Consider the following 21328-nt stretch of genomic DNA (forward strand, 5'->3'; position numbering starts at 1 on the left):
AAGGAATAAAAATTAGGAAAGCACTGAAGTAATTCACAGTAGCTTATGTCTTGTCTTTGCACTTTTATACTTTACATTACTTTACATTACACTTCTACAAAACACTGAAAAAGATAAACACAAACAAAGCAGACAAAAAACTAATTAAAAATGGATGATCCCTAATGAGCAGAACTTTACCATGTAGCCATGGTGCAAAAGTTCAAGTTTGGTTTATTTGTCACATACATAGTCATACACAGTATAACTCATACTCATACACAGTATAACTCATACTCATACACAGTATAACTCATACTCATACTCATATAAGTCATACACAGTATAAGTGATAACATTTCACTTGTGTTGCTGCTTGGCAGACTATATTTTTCTTCATATAATTCTTACTATTTTTGTCATTGTGTTATGCGGTATATCCAGATGGAACTGGTAGCACTGCCCATGCATTAACGGTGCCAGTGGGGATCGGTACAGCCTTAGTGACCACGGAGTCCAGTTTGGGTTTAGGTTTAAACTGGGGCAACTTTTGTTAAGAGTTTGGAGGGGAGTGTGGCTGGCTCACCAGACCTCACTATTCAGCCTTCTGGAGGTGTCATGGGCTTAACTTCATGAAACACAGATGAAGGGAGGTGCCTACCTGATGACCACTGTGAAGAGCTTGTGATGTTGTGGTTTCTTGTATGAAGTGAGTGGGCTGGGCCCTATGTGAAGCTCTAACGGTTTGGCAGAGGATATTTGACATCCTTTGTAGAATTCCAATTGTGTATATATGTTAAGAATTCAGAAATAATCCAAAACAATAAAAGCAATTGGTAAACATTTAAAAAGATAGCTTTCTTTCAATCAAAAATAATGTTTAATTTCATGTTTAGCATTAGTTTTGTGACTGTTGGTTCTCAACTCCAGGTGTAAAATTGAATGTTTGTTAGTGTATATGTATTCCAATTCAGGCTTTCTATTAACATTTAAAAGTGTTCTACATTGATTCTGGGAGTCTTTTGATGGTTTGGCAAGCCCAAATATGCATGTTGTATAACTTATTGACTTCTTATAACCTATTTATCCTTGATTTAAAAAATACTTAGAGTTAAAATGAAAACTATTTCTGAAACAACCACAAATCAAACTACAGCTGTATCTTGTCTTTTGGTGTGGTACAGTGTAATGTGTTCTCTATTACACTGGTTTTCTCTGTGACAGAAATGGTCTTTAATGGCTTGAAGTAAATGCACTCTTACTAACACTGACTCAAAGCAATGCAAAAAAGAAATGAGAGGCATGTTAGTGTTCAGTGAGTAAGACTTTGAAGAACACTCCATAGGGAAAGATGCACAAGTAGCATGTTTGATTGTCAGACAGCATTTGGTTCACAGTGATGCATTTCCTGTTTTTTTCCTACCGAACTGAAGAAATCCGTCTGTTTTTCTGTGCAGGGTTGTGTGTGGGGGTGTGTGTGCATATGAATATATGCACATGAGTGAGAGTGTGTGTGAAATGTGTGAAAGAGAGAGAGAGAGAGAGAAAGAAAGAGAAATTGTTTGCCCTGTCCTTGTAGCTTCACTATTAAATGTACATTCCCTCTAGATTTCTACATGGAAAAATGTAAGCATTCATAAAGTATACAGGCCCTTTCTGTGGTCTTGGGTGGTTATTTTAAGAGCCCTGTGAATTCCAATTCTTAAGATAATTTTATCTTTTATACTGATTGACTGGTTTTCATCAGGAAAGTAAGAGATTTCCTTTTTCTGGGTTTTACTCACCCTGTCATTTTACATAATGAAAATAATAAAGTGCCTACTGACGTTGAGGTCATGAGAATAGCAGAGTGCTGGGTGCTGAAGAAGGGCACTGAAGGTTCAGGGACTGGTGTGTTTCTGTAGGACAACCTCAAGGCCTCTTGAAGAACCACATCTCATTCTCTCGATTGGCAGCTGCAGGGTTTGTGTAGCTAGCCACAATGAAGGAGTCAGTGACATAGAGCTCTGGAGAATCCAGCAACTCTGCCAGTATGTTGATCTCATTTAAGATGATCGTCTCGTTTGTGGCACCAGTGAAGGCTCTGGGATTAGAAAATATCATTTTGCTGAGCTCAAAGTGGTAAGCTTGTACTAGCATATGGTAGTGGTGGCCAGATTATAATGTACTATGAGGCTTACCTGGTGTAGACAATAGTAGCTGGCCACTGCTCGATGACTACCCCTGTGTCATAGGGCTGTGGTGGTTGCGCTTGGTGTTGTGAGGGCAGGTAGTAAGCTACCGTGACCGCTCCAGACAGTGTTGTATGCATTTCATTTGTGCGGAGCACTGTCACGATGGGTAAAGTCATCCCCAGGTAACTACCTTCAACACATGACACCAAACCAGAACCCATTGCTTCAGAGGACTGGAATATGTTGAAGACAAATGAGGGGTGTCATCAGAAATCTGTTCTGTGCTATGGATGTGGTTCACCTAGTGAATTCTGCTGGCAGATGTATCTCATGATCCTCATGAACCCATAGCAGATGCTTTGTTCATAAGTCTCCTCCTTCACAGTGATGCAGGCCCAGTATGCCTTCTTGTAGTTGCGCTTCTCATAAAGCACGTCCCCACACTGCAAGCCAACCGCCCCCCCCAGACCTGTCATTGCTCAAATATTGCAATTAGAAATATTAGAGAAACATGTAAATGTCTTTTGTAAAGTGTAATTATAAATCTACCATTTAATGTCTTAAATGAATATAAATGGTGCATGGTTTCCATCTTTGTGAGCATTCACTTGTGTTTAACTAACTAATTCCTCAGTGTTGGTGAGAAATGTGCTTTATATTAACATTCTGTTGTGTGATGGTCTGTACATAATGACATAAGATTAATTACTTTTTATAGACAAAACTAAGATGTTTCTTTTTATTTGAGATGTATGCCAGATTAAGTTATTTAGTAGCTGGTTGAATTAACCTATTTATGTTGAACAAATACTTACTGACTTCTCAAAAACTTAATAGGGTACTGTTGTAAGTTGTCATGTTGATAACTCTAACTGGGTAACTCCTCTCTTTATGATTTACACCGCATGATGGGAGAATAGTGTATATCACACCATACAACAAACTCAAACGATTATAAGTATGCATTCCAATTACAGATTTTTACCTCGAACAGGATTGCTTTTCATAATGGTGTTTTTGACTGCCACCAAATAAATAGAATTGAATGTTTATTCTTGAAATGGTCTTGATTTTTGGGGGGTAGAAAGTGGGCATTTCTTTTAAACAGAATAAATCCTGCTATTGAAACACTATAACTCTGTTATAAGCTGACGTGTCTGAAAGCATTTTCTCATCCTGCTTGGTTCTTATGATAGAATTGCCAGATTTTGAAATGGTTACTGATTTAGACATTTCATCAATAATAAAATAAACATCCAATCCTCTCAGAACAATAATTTGGCTAAAGGAGAAATGTCTATTTTTAATTAACAGTAGACTGCAAAAAAATTCCCATCAACCACTTACATTTGCATTGATGGATGCGTACCTTTTCTTTACGGGAAATGAGCGTAAATGGAACAGTCTCCCGGTTGTGTGTGCCATTATTATTGGTCGTTAGCTGTTGAATAGGTTCTGCCATGTCTGTGAAGGCAAAATGAGAAAGAGGTCTCTGAACCACAAACGTGGTTATGTACATGTGTGCCATTTTCAATGTATTTCAGCAGGTGTTTGCAGCATGTCAGATCATACATACACATGGTGAATTTGGCTGCTGTTAGAACACTGTAAAACGTCTTGTTGAAAAGTAGCGTTGGCAAGAGTTAATGTCTTAACTGAAATGGCAGTTTGTTTCAGAGCTGTATTGTATTAAATACTTAAACTTGACTCTGTTGCACTCCATCTTGGTTATTTGATGAAAACAGAATAGAGGAACCTCACATTTTAGAGAGAGAGTTATTTCAAAGTAGCTATATGGAAAACTAATCTTGTCTGTGATGGAGGCAGTCACATCACGAGTTGATTTATTTATTGTTATGGCAAGTACAGTTAACGGAGGAAGGAAAACTTGTATTCATATTACCAATGGATCTTTGCTAGTACTCATGGATCTGGAACAAACTTATTTTTGACTGATTTCCAAACAAAAGCAATTTATTGTTGTGCACTGTTCCCCAGAGTATTTCAGGACAGGATTTAGAGCGCATATGGTCATTTGGTTGGAGCAAGGTGGCCTGCTAATCCCTTAGACACTGCTTAAACCTGTGCATTGGTATAAGGTGTTGCCTTGCTGGTTAAATGCTTCCAATAGCCATAATTTTACTTTTGGAGCTGGAAAATGGCTATCTGTGAATAATAAGTGCTTAATGATTGGTGTTTCTTGTGTTAACCATAGGAACATTTTTGATACAGATGTCTGCAAAAGCTCTATCTCTTTGGGCACTGTATGGAACTTACTGTCTTGCACTACTGTTTGCTTTATAAGGAAGAGCTTGATTCAAAGGTAGGATCTAGTAATTTGCCAAAATACACCCTACGATGTGATGTACATTATACAACAAACATCCAGTGTGGTTGAGCCCAGGATGAAGGTTTAGAAATTTGTAAGCACACCATGAACCTGTAAAACTATTTGCTCTCTCCTTTTAAAATATGTGACCAATATTGTATTAGATCAGATGCAGGTGTAGACATATGCAACTCTTGTCTGGTTGTAAGTGGCCCTGATCTTTGGTAAAGTTGGAACATCGGTGGTGCAGGCAGGCCTGGTGTGTATCACTCTTGTGTTACACTGCACCCCTGGCTGCATTCCGTAGCATTAAAAGGAGGTCACCCCAACCTATCTTCACACTTGAGCCCAGGATGAAGGGTGGTGCGAATCTGTTTGCAGATCATAGGCCTGGAGGAGCCTGAAGAGACGCCCATCTGGTTTAACCAGTCCTGTCACATGACTCGATTTTAAAGGTATACCACTCCCAAGTTCAGGTAGTATTTGTCAGAGGTTTTGCCTCAGTATTCCTTTTGTTCACAGACCTACTTGGACCCTATTATCATGTAAATATTCTTCTCTCTTCCGACGATGTATATGATAATAGTAACTTGGGCAGACACGCATTCTTTTTGACTTGCTGTTCCACATTTGACAAGCAACAACTGTGTATCTCGTTAGTGCGTGTACAAGTATTTTTACAAGAATACGAAATTAATATCAAGTGCATTTACTTTGTTGATGCAACACTGTGAATGATATTAGATTACGTTTGCGTCATCTGAGTTGCTGTATTGTTGACGCTCGATGGATAGTTTTTTTTTGAACAGCGCTTTTTCTAATGAATTTTCGAGCTGTCAGTTATTCAAACAGGCTTAGCTTCTCCGTGTGGCCATATCAAACTTTTTCATAGGCAGCTGGAAATATATTTCTCCGATATCGAGCTAAACTAAGTAGCTCGACAAAGTAGATGTTGCTAAGTCAACGGCAGTCTGTCACTTTGCCGACTTTCGTTATATGTTTTCCAAGCTAGTGTTTCTCAACATCCAGCATGTTACTGGGAAACCAGCATGGGAAAATATATATATGCTAGGTGATGCTTTTTAAAAATCAGGCTAAGAAAACCAAATAACCAACTACAAAGAAAAAAAAAAAGTATATTTGTATTTTCTTTTTACCTCTTGGCACCTCCACTCGATGTCCTCTGGCGATGTCCTGCCAGTAGTGAAGCAATCTGTCTTGTTCTCCTTCCACTATCTCTCCCTCCTCTAAACTACCATTGCCCGAGTCTAAGATCTGGTCTTCTGAGAGAGACTCTAGTTCTTCGAGGGTGATCATCCCAGACTGGGATCCTGTCTCCTGTCTCTCACTAGCCTGACGTTCACCCCCACCCCCGCCACTTAAACTACAACCCCCGCGGTCCATATTAATTAAGCGATATAAAACGTTAGAGTGCGTTTAAAATTGTATGCTGCACCAAACGACTGGTTACTAAAGGAAGGAGTTCCACTCGATGCGGTAGTTTGTAGTTTCATAAGCCAAATTAAAACGGTAGCTTTACGGTTTATTCTACAAGTCTACTGATTGGCACAAAGTTTTGTCCTATTAACACTAAAAAAACCTTTTCAACAGAGAGCTAGAAAAAAACGAACTTGAAGTGTTCTCACAACGGGTTCACTTTATATCTAGATTCTAATCTCCCGAACCCAGATTTGCTGCGTAGCTGTACTTGGCTTGATGCTGACATTTATAAGGGCACCTGCACTACCACATGACAGCACAAGTTCCACCCATGGCATTTAAGGGGAAAGGTACCGCTCTGAGCACCAACGCGCTGTGCGTGGACATTTTAATCTTAGTGTTTTAAGATGGATTGTAAAGGTACAAGGAGAATCGGGATTGTTCGAGAAGATAAAACCAAGTGTAAACGTTTGAATACCAGTATTACAAAGCTTGTTTTAATAACTGAGTAAAATGTGAAGCTGGTTCACAACATGGGATTTAACCGATTTTAGTTAGGAAGAATTCCGCTTTAGATTGATAACCAGCTATTCATGCGAGTCGCTCAGACGCTGCGGGGCATTGTATTAGAAATGTCAGAAATACTTGGTGTGAGCCTTTTTATACAGAATAGTACAGACTTCTGCTTGGTGTAATTATTGCACTATAGTAAAGAGTCTGCTATGGGCAAATATAATCTTATAATGAATTAGGGACATACAATATTGCCCCTTGTTTACAGAATTCTTAAATTCAAGGTAACAGACAAAACTGCTACTCTTATTCAACTGGGTTTATTGCTACATTTTTTGCTTTATACATTTGTTTGTCTTTGTGAATTTCTCTCTACAAATCCTGCTGCAAACTGGCTTTTCCTGCAGATTTCCATTGCATTGGATGTGCCTTGGGAGCTTCCCAGACATGCAAGTCACAGGGATAATTAGAATTTCTCATTCTCATACTGATGTAAATACTCATTGTGAGTTCAAGGGAGAGTATGATCAGTGACGCTGGTGTTGTGGAACAAGGACAGAATGAATTCAAGGGCAGAGAAGAGAGGGCTGGACTGAAGGACAGGAGTAGGTGAATGGGTGTCAATAGGTTTTGTGTAGACTGAGCTCCCTGCCGTCATGCTGTGATCCTCGTCCAACATGTGCTACTGGTGGGAGGGGGGTTGTTATGTAAGAAGCTTCTCCATGTGACCTAACAAGCTACTCCACGCATGCGCGCACACACACTCTTTCTCTTGCTCTCACTCTAATCGGATTAAGATCAGTAGTATGCATATTGTCAATATATAGAAAGGGAATAACGAGTGGCAAACAACAAGGAAGCAAAGCAAAACAAAGACTCAAGACGGGGTTAACATGGAGAGGTGTGATGCTAGGAAGGGGCCAACCATGACAGAACTACAATAATATGATTATGTCTATCTCATACCAGTCTGTTTGTCTAATAGTAATTAATTTAGAATGCATATCTTCATAAGTGGCAAACAGAGCATGGTGAAACTGGTTTGGGCTATTAGTCTGGTAGAAGCATCCTGCATCATTACATGCGAGCCACTGATGGGCCTGCAGAAGTTAATAGACGGTTTGCGCGATCCATGTGTGCGAGTGTGAGAATCTGGGTGCCATGCATCTATGAGCCTTGTGTGTATCTAATTCCTGCGGATGTAGGTGTACATGCTCTGGTTCACTTGTGTGTGACAAGTGTCTAATGGTCTTTTACTTTTGTTGGTTTGGTGTAAATACTGACAGTTTATGTAAATTGCTGTTTTCCTGAGCATGAAGTGGAGGTTTATAGGTGGTTTTGGTCTTTAATACACTTGCAAAACAACTTTTATGGAAAATAAAAAATGCATCCTTTTGAAAGTAAATGTGTTGCTAATTGCTACAGTCTTCAACTGATATTGCACATAAAATATCTTGTGGCCTGTGTTACCTAGCTACCATCATACAAGCTTATAGGAAGATGCTTACATTTTTTATCTTTTTCTAAAATTAATTTAAGTAGACTTTCCATGAACCAATTCAGGATAATGCTTAGTCTCGGTATGAATCAATAACATGGTGAGCTCTTGCACAAGTGTCTTAAATGCTCATTGTGATGATTTGAATTAGGATATGCAGACTGGACATCGTTGTAATCCAACAAAAAAGTGGGGAGTCATGCTGGACAAAACCAAAGCTGCTCCGTGATCTCACTGACACTGGGCACAAACTCTCGAGGGGAATATTGAATGTGTTCTTATAATAACCACCTGTTTTGGTCCAGCTGACCCACCCTTTTTTCTGGTCCCTGTGCTTGATAACATTGGATGAGTTTTAGGGGGTGGATTTGTGCCCAAGAATTGGTCATAATATCAAACCCATTCACCTTGTGTGTTTCATTTAACAAATTTGTGGCACTTGATCCATGCATTGTTTGAACCGTAATAGCTCAGAGATCTTTGAACTCTTGCATCAAGTCAGAGTCATGGTGTTAAGATACTGCAAATAAACTTGTTGACAGTATCAAGACCTATTATTAAATTGTGTTCCTGCAGTCACTCTAAGCAATTACTTCTTGAATAAATGTGTTCATGTAGATCTTGCAGAAGATGACAGAAAATAGCAGCCAGCAATTAGATAATTGAAAATTAGCCTGGATTGACTTCTTTTGTGGTGTAGAGACCTGTTTTGATCCTTAAGTTATCTATAGTCTAAAACATGGCTTACTACTTTGTAAATGTTCTGAATCATTTGGAAATTTGACAGTGATCTCCAAATATATCATCACTGACATTTTGTTCAAATATCAATCAAATATTGGTGGTATATTTTTTGGTATTGCTAAATTGACTGTATTAAGTTAATTTTCTTTTTGCTTTAAAGCCAATAAAATAGCACCCATTATTTTAATGACTCCTTTCACCATTTTGTCTGGCATTTTAAGAGGCACAGATCACAATGGCCATTGATCAAATCATACTGTCCAGTCTCTTAGCTCTGGATCCAAAATGACCTCCTTTGAGGATAAAAAGATGCACATGAAAGATGAAAGTGAAGGACATGTTCTCTCTGTGCTCTGTCTTTTCTGTCTGTCTGTATCTGGGGCATGCTAAACAAACAAGACATGTTGTCCATTTCAAATCATGTTATAGTTCTAGGAAATCTTCTGACCGTTTCTACAGCTCTTTTTTCCCCTTTTTTGCTCCAAAGGTTCTGGAGAAATTCACATCCCGTCTGACCCAGATGAGGGTCCTTTATCATCGTGACCTTGCCACTATCACCAAGTACCAACTTATTATGGCTCGAGAGCAGTTCAGACGCAACCCGCCACCTCACATCATGGTATGGCACACTGCTGGCAGCAGAGTTCGCTTTTTAGAAGCCGTAAAAACAAATTGAACATATTTACCTGTTTAATGTTGAAATGCTGAAAATGAGGTTTAACTACATGGCTCCATGTAATATGACTACTCTGTTGCAGTATGCGTTTGCATGTAAAATTGAAAGTTATTTTGTTTCTTTGGTGACAGAGGACCCAGCATGGAGTGCTGGAGGGGGATTTTGCTCTGTGTATTAGCTTGTACCATGGCTTTGAACTACTACAGCAGATGGGTCTTAGATCTCTCTTTCTCTTCACACAAAACATCATGTTGGGCACCAAAGGTAGAATTGGGTGATGGCCCATAGTTTTGATTCCTTTTTAGTTGTGAACATTCAAAGACACTATAAAGTTGGGACTGACATTCCTATATGTATTCTCAGAGTACTCTCGGGCCAGACATGAGCTTCAGCGAAGCCCTGTTTTCATGGACCTTTACAGGGAGATGGAAGCAATGTTTCACACATCTGCTGGAGGTTGTTTATTTTATTCATCAACTCATTAGCTCTTCTAATGACTTTGCTTTTTTTCTCAGTTGTTAGCACCACAAAGAGCTGATTGTGTCAGTTCTATTTTCAGGGCCTGAGGAACGATTCTTTTACAGCCACCCCAAACTTCAGAAGTTGGATGAAGTAGTACTTCATCACTTCAGGACCTGGTCTAAGAACTCAGGTGTGTGTTTTGTTATCCTTTCCGTTTCAAGACTTACTAGGACAATTCATTCAATGTCATATCTCCTCTGGCACCCACAACTTTAAAGGATAAACATAGTACATGCATGTCTTGACCTACAGCAATTTATAATCAGTAGCTTGAAATGAAATTGCTAATGAGGATGATGTCCTTGTGGGAATCCTCTCCAGTACTCCACTTAAACTGCACTTTGATTGGTTTAGATTGTGGTCAGGACTCATCCTCAGGGGATGCATCAGGGGGAGTAAGCACTCGTGTGATGATCTTCTCTTCGTTCCGGGAGAGTGTTCAGGAGATTGCGGAGATGCTGAACCGTCACCAACCCCTCATCAAAGTGATGACGTTCATGGGGCAGGCTTCAGGTGGCAAAGGCCTCCGGGGCTTCACTCAGAAGGAGCAGCTTGAGGTAGAAACACAAGCCGTCACTACCACCATGTCACTGCATTCATATTCATTGTATTTCAAGATTCTTTTGCAATGTAATACAAGTACCGCCAAATCCTGCTAAATTGCTGTGCATTAAAGCAGGAAAAATTCATTTATAAAAAATGAATGACCAAGCTCTTTATCTTTTGTTATCCAACACAGGCAGCTCACCCATATGCTTGGACATGTGCTCCTCTGTGTTTATGTACTGTTTGTTTGTGTGTGCTCCCTCTAAGTCCTTATAGGCAAAGCTGTTCACTCAGCAGCCATCTTGGCAATACCAGTGGGCAGTTATTTCAAGTCATATAAGATATCATTTCAGAAGCAGTGGCTTCTGTTTTTGATGTAAGGACAAGCTGTCTGTAAAAATGCTGTTGATTTTAACTAATTTAAAAGGTTCTATGAATACATTTACATTACTGTGAATACATTTCAACTAATTTACAGGTCAAAAACCGAGTTTAAGAATGTAGGTCCTCATTTGGGTTTTGTTCATGAACACTTGCATATGCGTGTGTCCCCACAGGTGGTGCGGAAGTTCCGGGATGGAGGGTTTAACACACTCGTCTCCACTTGTGTGGGCGAGGAAGGTCTGGACATCGGCGAGGTAGACCTCATTGTCTGCTTTGATGCTCAGAAGAGTCCCATCCGCCTGGTGCAGCGCATGGGGCGCACGGGCCGCCGCCGGCAGGGTCGAATTGTGATCATACTGGCTGAAGGAAGAGAAGAACGGGTGAGCCAAGCCTGGGCTTTCTCCCACCACTCACCCATCTGCATCGCTTTATGCTCTTTTGCTTCTCATGGTTTTATGGGATCTCAGGAAAAGCAGGACTTTCATATAGAGCCCAATTTCTGTTTGTAGAGTTAGTTTTGATTTTTTTTGTTGGTAGTTTTTTATTTTATTATTTTTTTGTGTGTTAGAACAGCTCTGACTCTTTTTTCTCTTGAGGCAATTCTGGTATCTGACATTTTATTCATGATGACCACCTCTGCTCCCGCAGACATATAACCAGAGCCAGAGTAACAGGCGCAGTGTCAATAAATGCATCATGGGGAACAAGCACAGCTTCCACCTGTTCCCCCACAGCCCCCGCATGCTGCCTGTCGGAGTGACCCCCGCTGTGCACAAGATGCACATCACCTGCGGCCACTTTGAGCCCAAAGACAGCAGCAGGCACTCCGTCAAGGGTCGCAGGTTGCTCCCCACAGGACGAGTGCCCTTGCTCCTCCCCCACGGCCAAGGTAAGACACAGCTCACATGTCTCTGGCGACATAATAATGCATGTATGTTCTTATCCTCCCTGAGAGGTTGGTTTTTCTTGATTATCTGTTATGCGTTTTTCATTATTTGGTGATGTATTTTTTAATTTCATTTACTAAAATTTTGCAATTCACTACAAGGACTATTCTGTAAATAAACCTCAACAAACATTTAAAGTAGTTTTAAATGGCTTCTGGTGAATTTTCAAATGCTTAGTTGTAGAATTATGCAAAAATTATATACTGTGGAATTCTATTGGAGGTAAATTTTTTTTGTGCTGCCTGAACTCTAAAACAAAGCTTTTATAAAAGAAATACCTGAAAATCATTTTAAGCTACTAAATACTAACACTGTAGTTTTCCTTAGTAATGGGTCCCATTTGCATTTGCTTCATACACTTGATCTAGTTAAAAAAAAAACGCATTGTAGTATAGCATGTGTAGTTATATACCATGTATAGTAGTGCGCAATGTATATTTCAGTTTTCAGCAGTTTGTACCACCCACAAGGACTTGGGGATCCAACTGCAAAGCAAAGGGGTGATTGTGATGTCATGCCTTGTCCTTGTCAAGAGTACACACATGCTTATTTCAGTCATGCAGAGATGCACTCAGTTGAATTCCATGTCCAGTTAATGATAATGTTAGTGTGACGTCAAGGGAATTTGAAGGCGTGAGATTTTAAAAAGAAATTTTGTTTGTAGAAGCAGATTTATTTTCTGTGCCATGTATATACTGACCTAAGTTTTCATTCATTTGTTTATTTTCCTGAGCAAACCCACTCACTTTGTCAAATCAGACAAATGCTGCATTGTGTGAATGTAAGGATATAATGTCTACTTGCTGTTGGTTGCAGTCTCTGCAGCGGGTGGATCACAGGAGTGTTTGAAGGGGGATGGCTTTCTCAGTCCTGCTGAACAGGCTGTGTGGGCCTCCAGTATGAAGCTGCGTGAATGTGAGCCCCAGCCTACGTTCAGACAGACATCATTCCTGTCGCTAGGCACAGACTCCCAACCACAGGTAAACTCACATTGTTTACCACAAGAGCTACGTGTTTTGAGCAAAACTGCAAGATGGTTTCCAAACATGCATTGGATGCACCTTGAAATGTGTAGCAATGAAAAGCGTCTTTGAATCTTGCTTCTATAAGTCATTGTACTGTTTGTAGAATAGGCAGTAGATTAGCACACCTGTACATGCCTCACGCAGGCTTGTCATGCATAGCTCTTTAGTCGTTAATTCCCTTCATAGTGCCAAAAATGCTCAGCAGCATATTAATAAAAGTTATTTGGTTTTGGTGGTCCGTGAAGTGTCCTTCATGCATGTGTGCGTGCGTGCGTGTGTATGTGTCTGGTATTGTTTTTCTAGGATGCCTGTGCGCAGAGCTTAGTGAGGCCACTGTCCCTCTGGGAATGGAGGCACTGGCAGAATCAGCCTCTTCCCACACACAGAGTTGAGCACTCTGTCCGCTGCCTTCATTTCACTGCAATCATGGAGCTCATAGACAGGATGAAACAGGAAGAAGAGGTGAGACAGAGCGTATAAGGCCAACAAACTGAGAAGAGATGGACAGGGTGGACCGCAGACATACCAATCCAAGTAACCAAAAAGAAAAAAAATTAAATGAAAAAGTCCTGATCTGACCTGAAAAAAGATTAATATTCAGGTTATTTTGTAAAGTATAATGGAACATCCTGGATTATTTGATGAGTTGTTAATAACAATAATTAAAAAAAAACAAACCAACAAAAAAAAACCATCAACTCTAAGATGCTATATCCCAACACATGTCTTCCCTGGAATACGTGAAGCCAACCCCTGCATCAGCTGTTCATCCCTAGAGATAGCCTTGATGGGATAGCACATGTTGTATCTTAAGTACTTATGGAGAGAAGCGCTCTAATCCTTCAGGTCTTGACAAAAACAGGACCATCTGTGCCCCTAGGCAATGGCCCCACAGGAAGCCAGATCTTAAACATGGCCCCAGGGGCTTGTTTTATCTAAAACTGTTCAGGATCCAGTTGCAGATTGCTAAATAGATTCAGCTGTAGATTGCTCAATAATGCAGTGCATTTCACACAAAAGATTTCTATGAAGAAATAACAAAGAAATTGGCGACCACTGCATGGCTTTATGCTCTTGGTCTTCGGCCCTCACAAGAGCAGGTAATTACCAGAATGGAGCAGGGGCTTGAGGAGCAGCCATCCACTGAGACAGCACAGTGTCCCAGTGGGCTTTTCTTGAAAGAGTTTGTCTTAATTAAGTTTGCTGTACCAAAGTGACTTGTAAGGCAGAAATGGATGTCCATCTCTTAATGGTCAAAGAAACAAGGAAGCACACACACATACAGACCATGGTTTGGTCCATTTGCCTGAAAGTCTAAAGTAATTATACACAGTTTGTCACTAAAAGGTAAATGTCCTTTCTTTCATTCTTTCTTGAATGTAACTGTTTGTTACATATACAAATCAAATGACTGGGACAATAGAAAGTCTAGAACTCAAACATTCAGCTGTTTAGATGCTTTCTTTAAAATAAAAAAGCTTTCCGTCTTTCTATTATCCCTATCAGTCATGCATAAAACAACTGCATATTGTCTTTTAAAACACAGATATGCATACACATGCTAAGCATATCATATATGTTTCTTTAGTTCTTAATGAGAAGCACATTAGAGGGCCAGCAAGCAAAGTGTTTTCAAAACACTGAGATTATCCCATTAGGTAATTTCGCCATGTTCTCCATCAGATATTAGCCATCATCTGTTCTTTGTTTAATGGTTTTGAGAAGGAAGAGAATAAGAAAAAATAGCTCACATAATCTTGCTTTTTTTATTTTGGTAGCCCAAAATCATTAAATGTCATGAGGGGTCTTGCACTATTACACTAAGCACAAAATAGATGAATAAGTAGGAGGAGGAGTTGATTCATCTTCTCACCCAACCACATTGTCCATCTAATACCTTTTATGCAGCAGTGATGAGCACAAGGGTGTCCCATTGTCATCGTTTAACTGTAATTCAAAGCAATACTCTCTTATAGGTTTTCAGTTTCTGACTGATCACCAAGTTTGCAGAGGATCTCTATAAATACAGATTAATCTTGTGACTATAAAAAAAGCTTGGATTCATGGATTTCTCTTTTTTTAGATCTTGGTCAAGAGCACTGATAAACATAAGTCATGAAAAAGTTTAGTCTTTGTCTAAAGTGCTGTGCTAAGAGTGTGCCTTGAACACAGAAGTAGAAACCAAAGCTATTAATGAGGTTTATTTTCTTTCTTTCATTTTTATACATTTAAATGTGATTTTAATGTATTTAACTTTAATTCTATTACAGGGGAACTTTGTCTGTAATCCTATAAACTCAAATGGAATTGTTTTGAGAATTACAACCAAACTAATATACATGCTATCCAAGTAAACTAAACTGAGTTAAAATAATTAAAACAATTAAAATAATTGTTACTATTTGCCCAACCATCTAAGGACATGAGGTCACTTCACTATTTAAGAGATTTGAGACATCAGCTTGCATCTTTCTTTCTTTTTTTTTTTAGTATCTGTAACCTTTACTCTTTTTTCACATAGTTTCTTTCTGCATACATTTGTAAACCCTGCTCCTATCAAAACATTTCTTTTCCTTTTAACTGCAGCACTCATTTTCTCTGCATTTATGCTAATGTTGTGACCTAGGCTCATTCACCTAGAGGTGCCCTATTAGATTAAACAAAGTGTCTATAGTTAACTCTCATTCTCTCTCAAGTCAAGACAAAATGATTTATATAGTACATTTTATAACAGAAGTTGTCACAAAGCAGCTTTACAAATATATGGATCCAGTTCTCTAATGAACAAGCCAGAAACAACAATGGTGTGGATAACCCCTCTGGTTGGAATTAAGGAAGAAACCTTGGCAGGACCAAGAGTCAAGAGAGAACCCTTCCTCTTTGGGTGGCCCAGCTAATAAACAGTCCATGCTTTATTACATTATGTTTAATCCAAGTAGCTACTTCAGTATAGATGTGGGAGTCTTGGCTACTCTGGTGGATATAGGGTGGGTGAGCTATATCTGCGTTAACTAGAGTAGATGGGGTAGCTGGATAGATATATCCCTGTTGCTTCCAAAGGCTTAAATCTCATCTCTTCTTGCCATTTTGAGGATTATGTGAAAAGGGAACATTGGGTGCGACTAGGTGGCTAGACAAAACTAAAAGAAACCCTTGGGAAAGTGGGACAGGGTCAGATCCTTATGTTTTGTATGTAATCTTTTTTCCCCTGTACATCCTTCATTCTCTATTTTCTGTTTCTCCTCTGATTGTCCCACCACCACCATCACCAACAACAGAAAGGTCAGACAGACTCTTCCCAGGCTTATATAATGCTTCTCAGAACAATTATGTAAGTGTGGGTTCTGTAAGTAGGCCAGTCCCAAGTGACCTAGTTGTGCATGAATGACTTTTGGAGAAATGAAGTGAGGAGGGGCAAAGTTGGTGAAACCAAGACCACCCCGATTAGCCTTGTGCCCTTTTCTAAAACATATACGTCTCATCTGGGGCTGCAGTGGCCTTATGGAATGGGATGAAGTCCTCTTCTACTGGATTTCTGTGTTATCCCCCCCATGGCTCTGTTTGTTTTTCTAAGCAGAAGGAGGATAATATTACCACAAAAGGCCAGTATTCATGATCTGGGGGTGACCTAATTCCTTCTCAAAACATGGCATGTTTTATTGAATCCTTGTTTTGCTATCATTTGTTATGTGTACCAAAATGAGCATTTCAGTAACAGCTTTTAGAACAATGATGCATAATTTGCTTTAACCAACAGATAAATGCATTAATTACATTTGATTTAGTGTCTCAAGTTACTCAATTGTCAGCCATGAAGCTATTTATTCCATGAGGAATAGGTGCCATATAATATGACCGTTTTAACATATGTTGTATTGTTATTAAATAGTGCGGGTGAAGGGGGTGGCCATATTATAGTTCTAATGAATGTATACTAAAGACTCAACTTGAAATTGTGATGCATCATAATTGCTTCTTCTTAAATGTAATATCAAAAATGTATATCAAATGTGTACAAATCAAAACAAGACATCTTTTATGTTACCTTATTGAATTTGTGCTTTAATCTGTGTTTTCTCATCCTGCAGGGTACCTGCAGATATGAGTCAGAGCTTGAGGCATATCTGCATAAGGAGGATGTTGTTGGTTGCAAGGAGGATGGCAGAATGGCAAAACCAACAAGTGGAAAAGCTCAACAGAAAAGATCTAAAACCACATTTGCTGGTCGAGATATCACCCTCCCAATCTCAACAACGATGCTAAATGTGATCGATGCAGCATGTCAAGAGGAACATTCAAGAAACACTGCTGAGACTTCATCTTGTACTTTAATTAAAGACATCCTTTCCTCTGAGACTGATCGTTGTGTCAGTAAAGGCCAAGAAGATTTCAGTGTATTTCAGTGCAACTTTCACAGCCCTGAGACCGATATGAATGTTGATAAGGCCATGTTAACTGATATAAGTGAGTTTTCAGAGGTTAAACCAACAATACAAGAAGAACAGCTACATACTTGTCTTGGAGATGCACAAGATCCATTTTTTGAAATAAATCCTGATCCTTGTAGTCTACAGCCAGACTGCTCTGCTGCTGAGGAAATGTTTTATCTTCCTAAATGGGATGTCATAAAATGCCCTAAACTATACCCTCTCAAACAATCCAATACAATCTTAAAAATTATTCTGTCCCGTGTCAAGTCCTTCCTGTCCAGATCTCCACCAAAGTGCTTTGACATAAATGACTCATTAAACAGCAATGAACCTAATGACTCAACAGATTTCTGCAGCGCTCCAAAAGAAGGGATTGATCAATTTGATGTCAATTTCTGCCTTGAAGGAGATGAGAATCCTGTGAATGATGACTCTATGGATGGTAATGTGGCAGGAGACCTTTCTGAATCACTTGACACTCCAGGAATTCTTCAACCTGCACTGTTGCCTGGTAACATACTTTCTTCTGCTCCAGCCATTATAGCCAATAGCCCTAGCTGGGAAGAGGTTTTTGGTGATGATCTGGATAATATGGAGGCAGATAAGAAGCCTGCTCTACCATTGCTGCCTAAAAAGCACCTGGAGCTCACTAGCTTAAATGAGAGCGTTGACTTGTTTGGGGATGATGAGGCTTTCCTTCAGATATCCTTACCAGATATTGCAACTCCAAACAAAGCCAATGTAATGCATATAAGCAGACAGGATATTGAGCAGGAAGAGCAGATCAAACCTGATATAGCACATATAGCTTCAAATAGTTTTAATGCTCCAGGGTCTCTCAAGAGTGACAGGACTCCTTGCCCTCTAATATTAGCACAGAAAAAGGTATCTGAGCACAGTTCTGAGGCTTTCAATTATTCTCAGGACATTTTCTCTGTGAACTTTGACCTTGGGTTTTCATTTGAGTCTGATGAGGAGGACAATGCAGAATGTGCCCCTGGGCCATCCACGGGGGCGCTGGCTAAGAGAGAGAAGACATTCACTTCACCAATTGTGGCGAAACCCAGTGAATCTACCAGCAACAGCACTCTTGGACAGGTTTCAACTCCTAGGGTGTGCTCAATGGATACAATAACACTACCATCCCTCATGAACAAGACCAACCTATCACCTATAGTCACTGAGGGAAGGAATATGGTAACAAGGCCAAATGCTCTCGCACCAAGCTCTACACTTGCCTCTCCAATATGCACAACTATAGATATCCCCTCTGAAGGCTGGAGTTTTCGAGCAGAGACACATGGAATAGTCAACAGATCATTTCGGAGGTCTCTGCTTCAGACAGAGAAGACTACTCATCGAGACTCTGTTTCAGGTGGGTCCTGTTTCCTGTTTCAAATTTACAACATAAAGCTAAATGCATATCTTTTGGTAAAATATGTACTGTCCGTAAGAACTACTTTCATGTGCAGTACTGTGTAAAAAGTCAGTTTTAGGCCATTCATGAAAATATTTAAAACTTGTTTTTGAGGCAGTAGCTTTGTCTTTTGACTAATAACCTTCATAAAGACTATAAAGAATATATTTACACTATGTGAACATTCTGAAAATTTGGCATTTGTCCCCTGACACAATATCTGACAAAAGAAACTGAGCCAACAACAAAGCCAAATAATACAGCCACTTAACCTCTTTACAAGTCATATGGACTGATTAATAGCTGAAAGGTCTTTTGGTGGCATGCAGAAACTAGTAGTGTTTTTATTGTGGAACGTGTTCATCTTTCCGTTGTTCTCCATACTCTACTTCCCCAGAGCCACGGAAAAGTGACAGTGAGGAGGAAATAGTGATGAAGAGACGAGGACATCCAGAAAAGGTCAATCCTCTGGCCTCTCCAGAGGTGAGGCTTGCCAAAAAACAGTTCGAATGGTTTAGAAACGAGGTTATGTGTGAGGTTGTGTGTGACTTGCTCAACAACAATTCCCTTATAAATGTGCTATGAGTTGATGATTTCCTTGAAAATCACTGGAATATTCCTTTGAATTACAGTTTATGGTCATGGTTTATGACCAGCTGAATAATTGCGTTATTATGGATATTGCATTTATTTTAGCAATCAAAAATCTTCAGTGATGTGGACTCTCCTGTCCAAGTGCCTAGAAGGCGGGTCGCTCGATTAAATATGGTATGTATTTGAATTTCTGTGAAAAAGCACCTGAGCCTGCTTGTGATTACTGCATTCTATTAACACTTTCCACTGATGTTGACTTTATTTTCTAGTCAGAAAGTGATGGGGGAGCAGCATCAGACGATGACTTTCAGAAAGTCTCCTTTTGTCAACCAAATGTGCCTCGGCCTTGTAAACGCTCAAATCGTCTGAACAAATCCAAGGTAAAGACACATAGCATGTCAACATGGTGCATTTTAGAATTGTATTTTGACTGTAAATACTTCAAACATGTCAAACATTTTGAATGTCAAATAGGAAAAAATGTTACTGTTGCAGTGACCTGCTTGAACTTGTCTTGCCTCTTCCAGAAGGTGGGGCGCAGAGAGGGGAGGCACTTCCTGGATGAGGAAGCAGTGCTCTCTGAAGAAGGGGACTCTGTTTCATCAGATGAATGTGATGAAGAACTGGACCAGTCGTTGGAAGGCTTTGTAGTGGACACCACTCACTTATCTCAAGGCCTCAATGGTAAGGATGCAGAAGGTCTTGTAGTAGCAACAGAGGCTCAGCTTCAGTGCAGATACATGGAAGTGCAGCCAGAAAATATTATTTAGGAAGGTTAGATCACTTTTGTCATTTTGGCTCTGTTTTCAAGTTGTCTCCAAAATAATAACTGGGCTCCTGGTGTACGAAGATCACATTTGATAAACCATTTAATACAATCTATAGATGGGGCTGTTTACTGACAATATAAAGCCTTCTGGGTTAAACTGACACTTAACACATTGGAACTCTTTTGTTCAATGAGAGTTTACTATGTGGAAAATTGCCTTTTGAGTAAAGACTTTTTCCCTTTCAGATTCTGAAATGCAGGGATTTTATCTGAAGTCTGTGAAGAGCCCTGCCATCTCTAACAAATTTAGAATGGTGTATAAGCCTATTCACAATGTAGACATCTTCTCACAGGTGAGGGGCTGCTTGGGATATATATAAAATAAACTTTGAAAGAAAAAATGAATAAAAGGAATTAAAAAATGTATTTCCAGTATCAATTGCTTGCCTGGTAGCATGGCATCTCTGTCACATTTTTACTGGTTTCGGCTTCAACAGAAGTGGAACCCATGAATAGTAGAATTCAGGGCTGGCCTGTCTTACATGTGAGTTTGGCATGATTCCTGTCCTCCTGCACATAGTTTAACCATGCCAGACAAAGCAATAGTATAATATTAAACTTCAAAAATGTATTCAGATTTTTCTAATGCTTTTTTTCAGAGATACACACAACATTAACTCCCACTGACTATCTCATAGCAGTGTGTACATAAATGTGGATGTTTATTTATCCTGCATAGTTATAACTGACAGAATGGGAGGCCTGAGGAGTGCATCTCATTTGTTTGGTGTAGGTAGATGTTGCATAGCACATTTTAATTTAAAAATGCAAAAACATATACAAATCATCAAACAAAACCATTTTCCACATGGTAGCTCAAGGGGAGAATCTTAGGCAAGAGGTTTTATCCAATTAAATTCAACTTTGTCATTGTACCAATACAGAGCTGTACAGTATATTGAAACACTGTCAGGTTATTCTCCAGTGCAGTTATAAGAGCAGATGAAAAAAATAATATAAAGACAGTAGGCAAAAACAAAATTGTGGGTGTGTAGATATTAATTATATATGCAGATTATTGTCCACTGATCATTACAACTGTGATATTTGGACACATTAAGGAGCCCCATTATGGTCTAAACCATTCTCAAAGTCTGACATTGCTCTGAATATGCATTACATATAGCCAATGTAGGTTTATATGTGGATGTTAAATCTTCCAATTAACCCTTTGAGGCATATGAGAGATTTTGTTCCAGTCTTTGGTGGCCATAAGAAATAGGACAGTGAAGTCCAAATTGATTGGCTGAAATCAAATGCTTTAGAAGCAGTACATAGAAT

The 21328-nt window shown here is 39.4% G+C and overlaps 2 protein-coding genes across 5 annotated transcripts in view; one reads left to right on the forward strand and one right to left on the reverse strand.

Annotated features, from left to right (window-relative positions):
• fancm (FA complementation group M) overlaps positions 1–21328 on the forward strand; it is a 30157-nt gene that overhangs the window by 5545 nt on the left and 3284 nt on the right. For all 3 annotated transcript variants that reach the window (XM_035532734.1, XM_035532736.1, XM_035532737.1), the window contains 15 exons: positions 9165–9296; positions 9485–9617; positions 9717–9809; positions 9913–10005; positions 10230–10432; positions 10979–11185; positions 11454–11694; positions 12569–12732; positions 13081–13239; positions 16866–18582; positions 19022–19107; positions 19321–19392; positions 19488–19598; positions 19746–19902; positions 20234–20340. In XM_035532734.1, the coding sequence (XP_035388627.1) occupies positions 9165–9296; positions 9485–9617; positions 9717–9809; positions 9913–10005; positions 10230–10432; positions 10979–11185; positions 11454–11694; positions 12569–12732; positions 13081–13239; positions 16866–18582; positions 19022–19107; positions 19321–19392; positions 19488–19598; positions 19746–19902; positions 20234–20340 (3675 nt within the window). The remainder of the gene's footprint in view (positions 1–9164; positions 9297–9484; positions 9618–9716; positions 9810–9912; positions 10006–10229; positions 10433–10978; positions 11186–11453; positions 11695–12568; positions 12733–13080; positions 13240–16865; positions 18583–19021; positions 19108–19320; positions 19393–19487; positions 19599–19745; positions 19903–20233; positions 20341–21328) is intronic.
• Positions 6–6165, reverse strand: soul3 (heme-binding protein soul3). 2 transcript variants are annotated; one of them, XM_026996742.2, is made up of 5 exons: positions 5640–6165; positions 3523–3617; positions 2455–2596; positions 2160–2343; positions 6–2062 (listed from the first exon to the last, which is right to left on the reverse strand). In XM_026996742.2, exons 1-5 carry the CDS (start codon positions 5884–5886, stop codon positions 1891–1893), a joined length of 840 nt encoding a protein of 279 aa, XP_026852543.1. In that variant the 5' UTR covers positions 5887–6165; the 3' UTR covers positions 6–1890. The 2 variants fall into 2 exon arrangements, with proteins under 2 accessions (XP_026852543.1, XP_035388631.1); XM_035532738.1 differs by having other exon boundaries at positions 2455–2631; positions 3501–3617.

The sequence above is a fragment of the Electrophorus electricus genome, chromosome 13 (genome assembly GCF_013358815.1).
Source record: "Electrophorus electricus isolate fEleEle1 chromosome 13, fEleEle1.pri, whole genome shotgun sequence".
Taxonomy (NCBI): Eukaryota; Metazoa; Chordata; class Actinopteri; order Gymnotiformes; family Gymnotidae; genus Electrophorus; species Electrophorus electricus.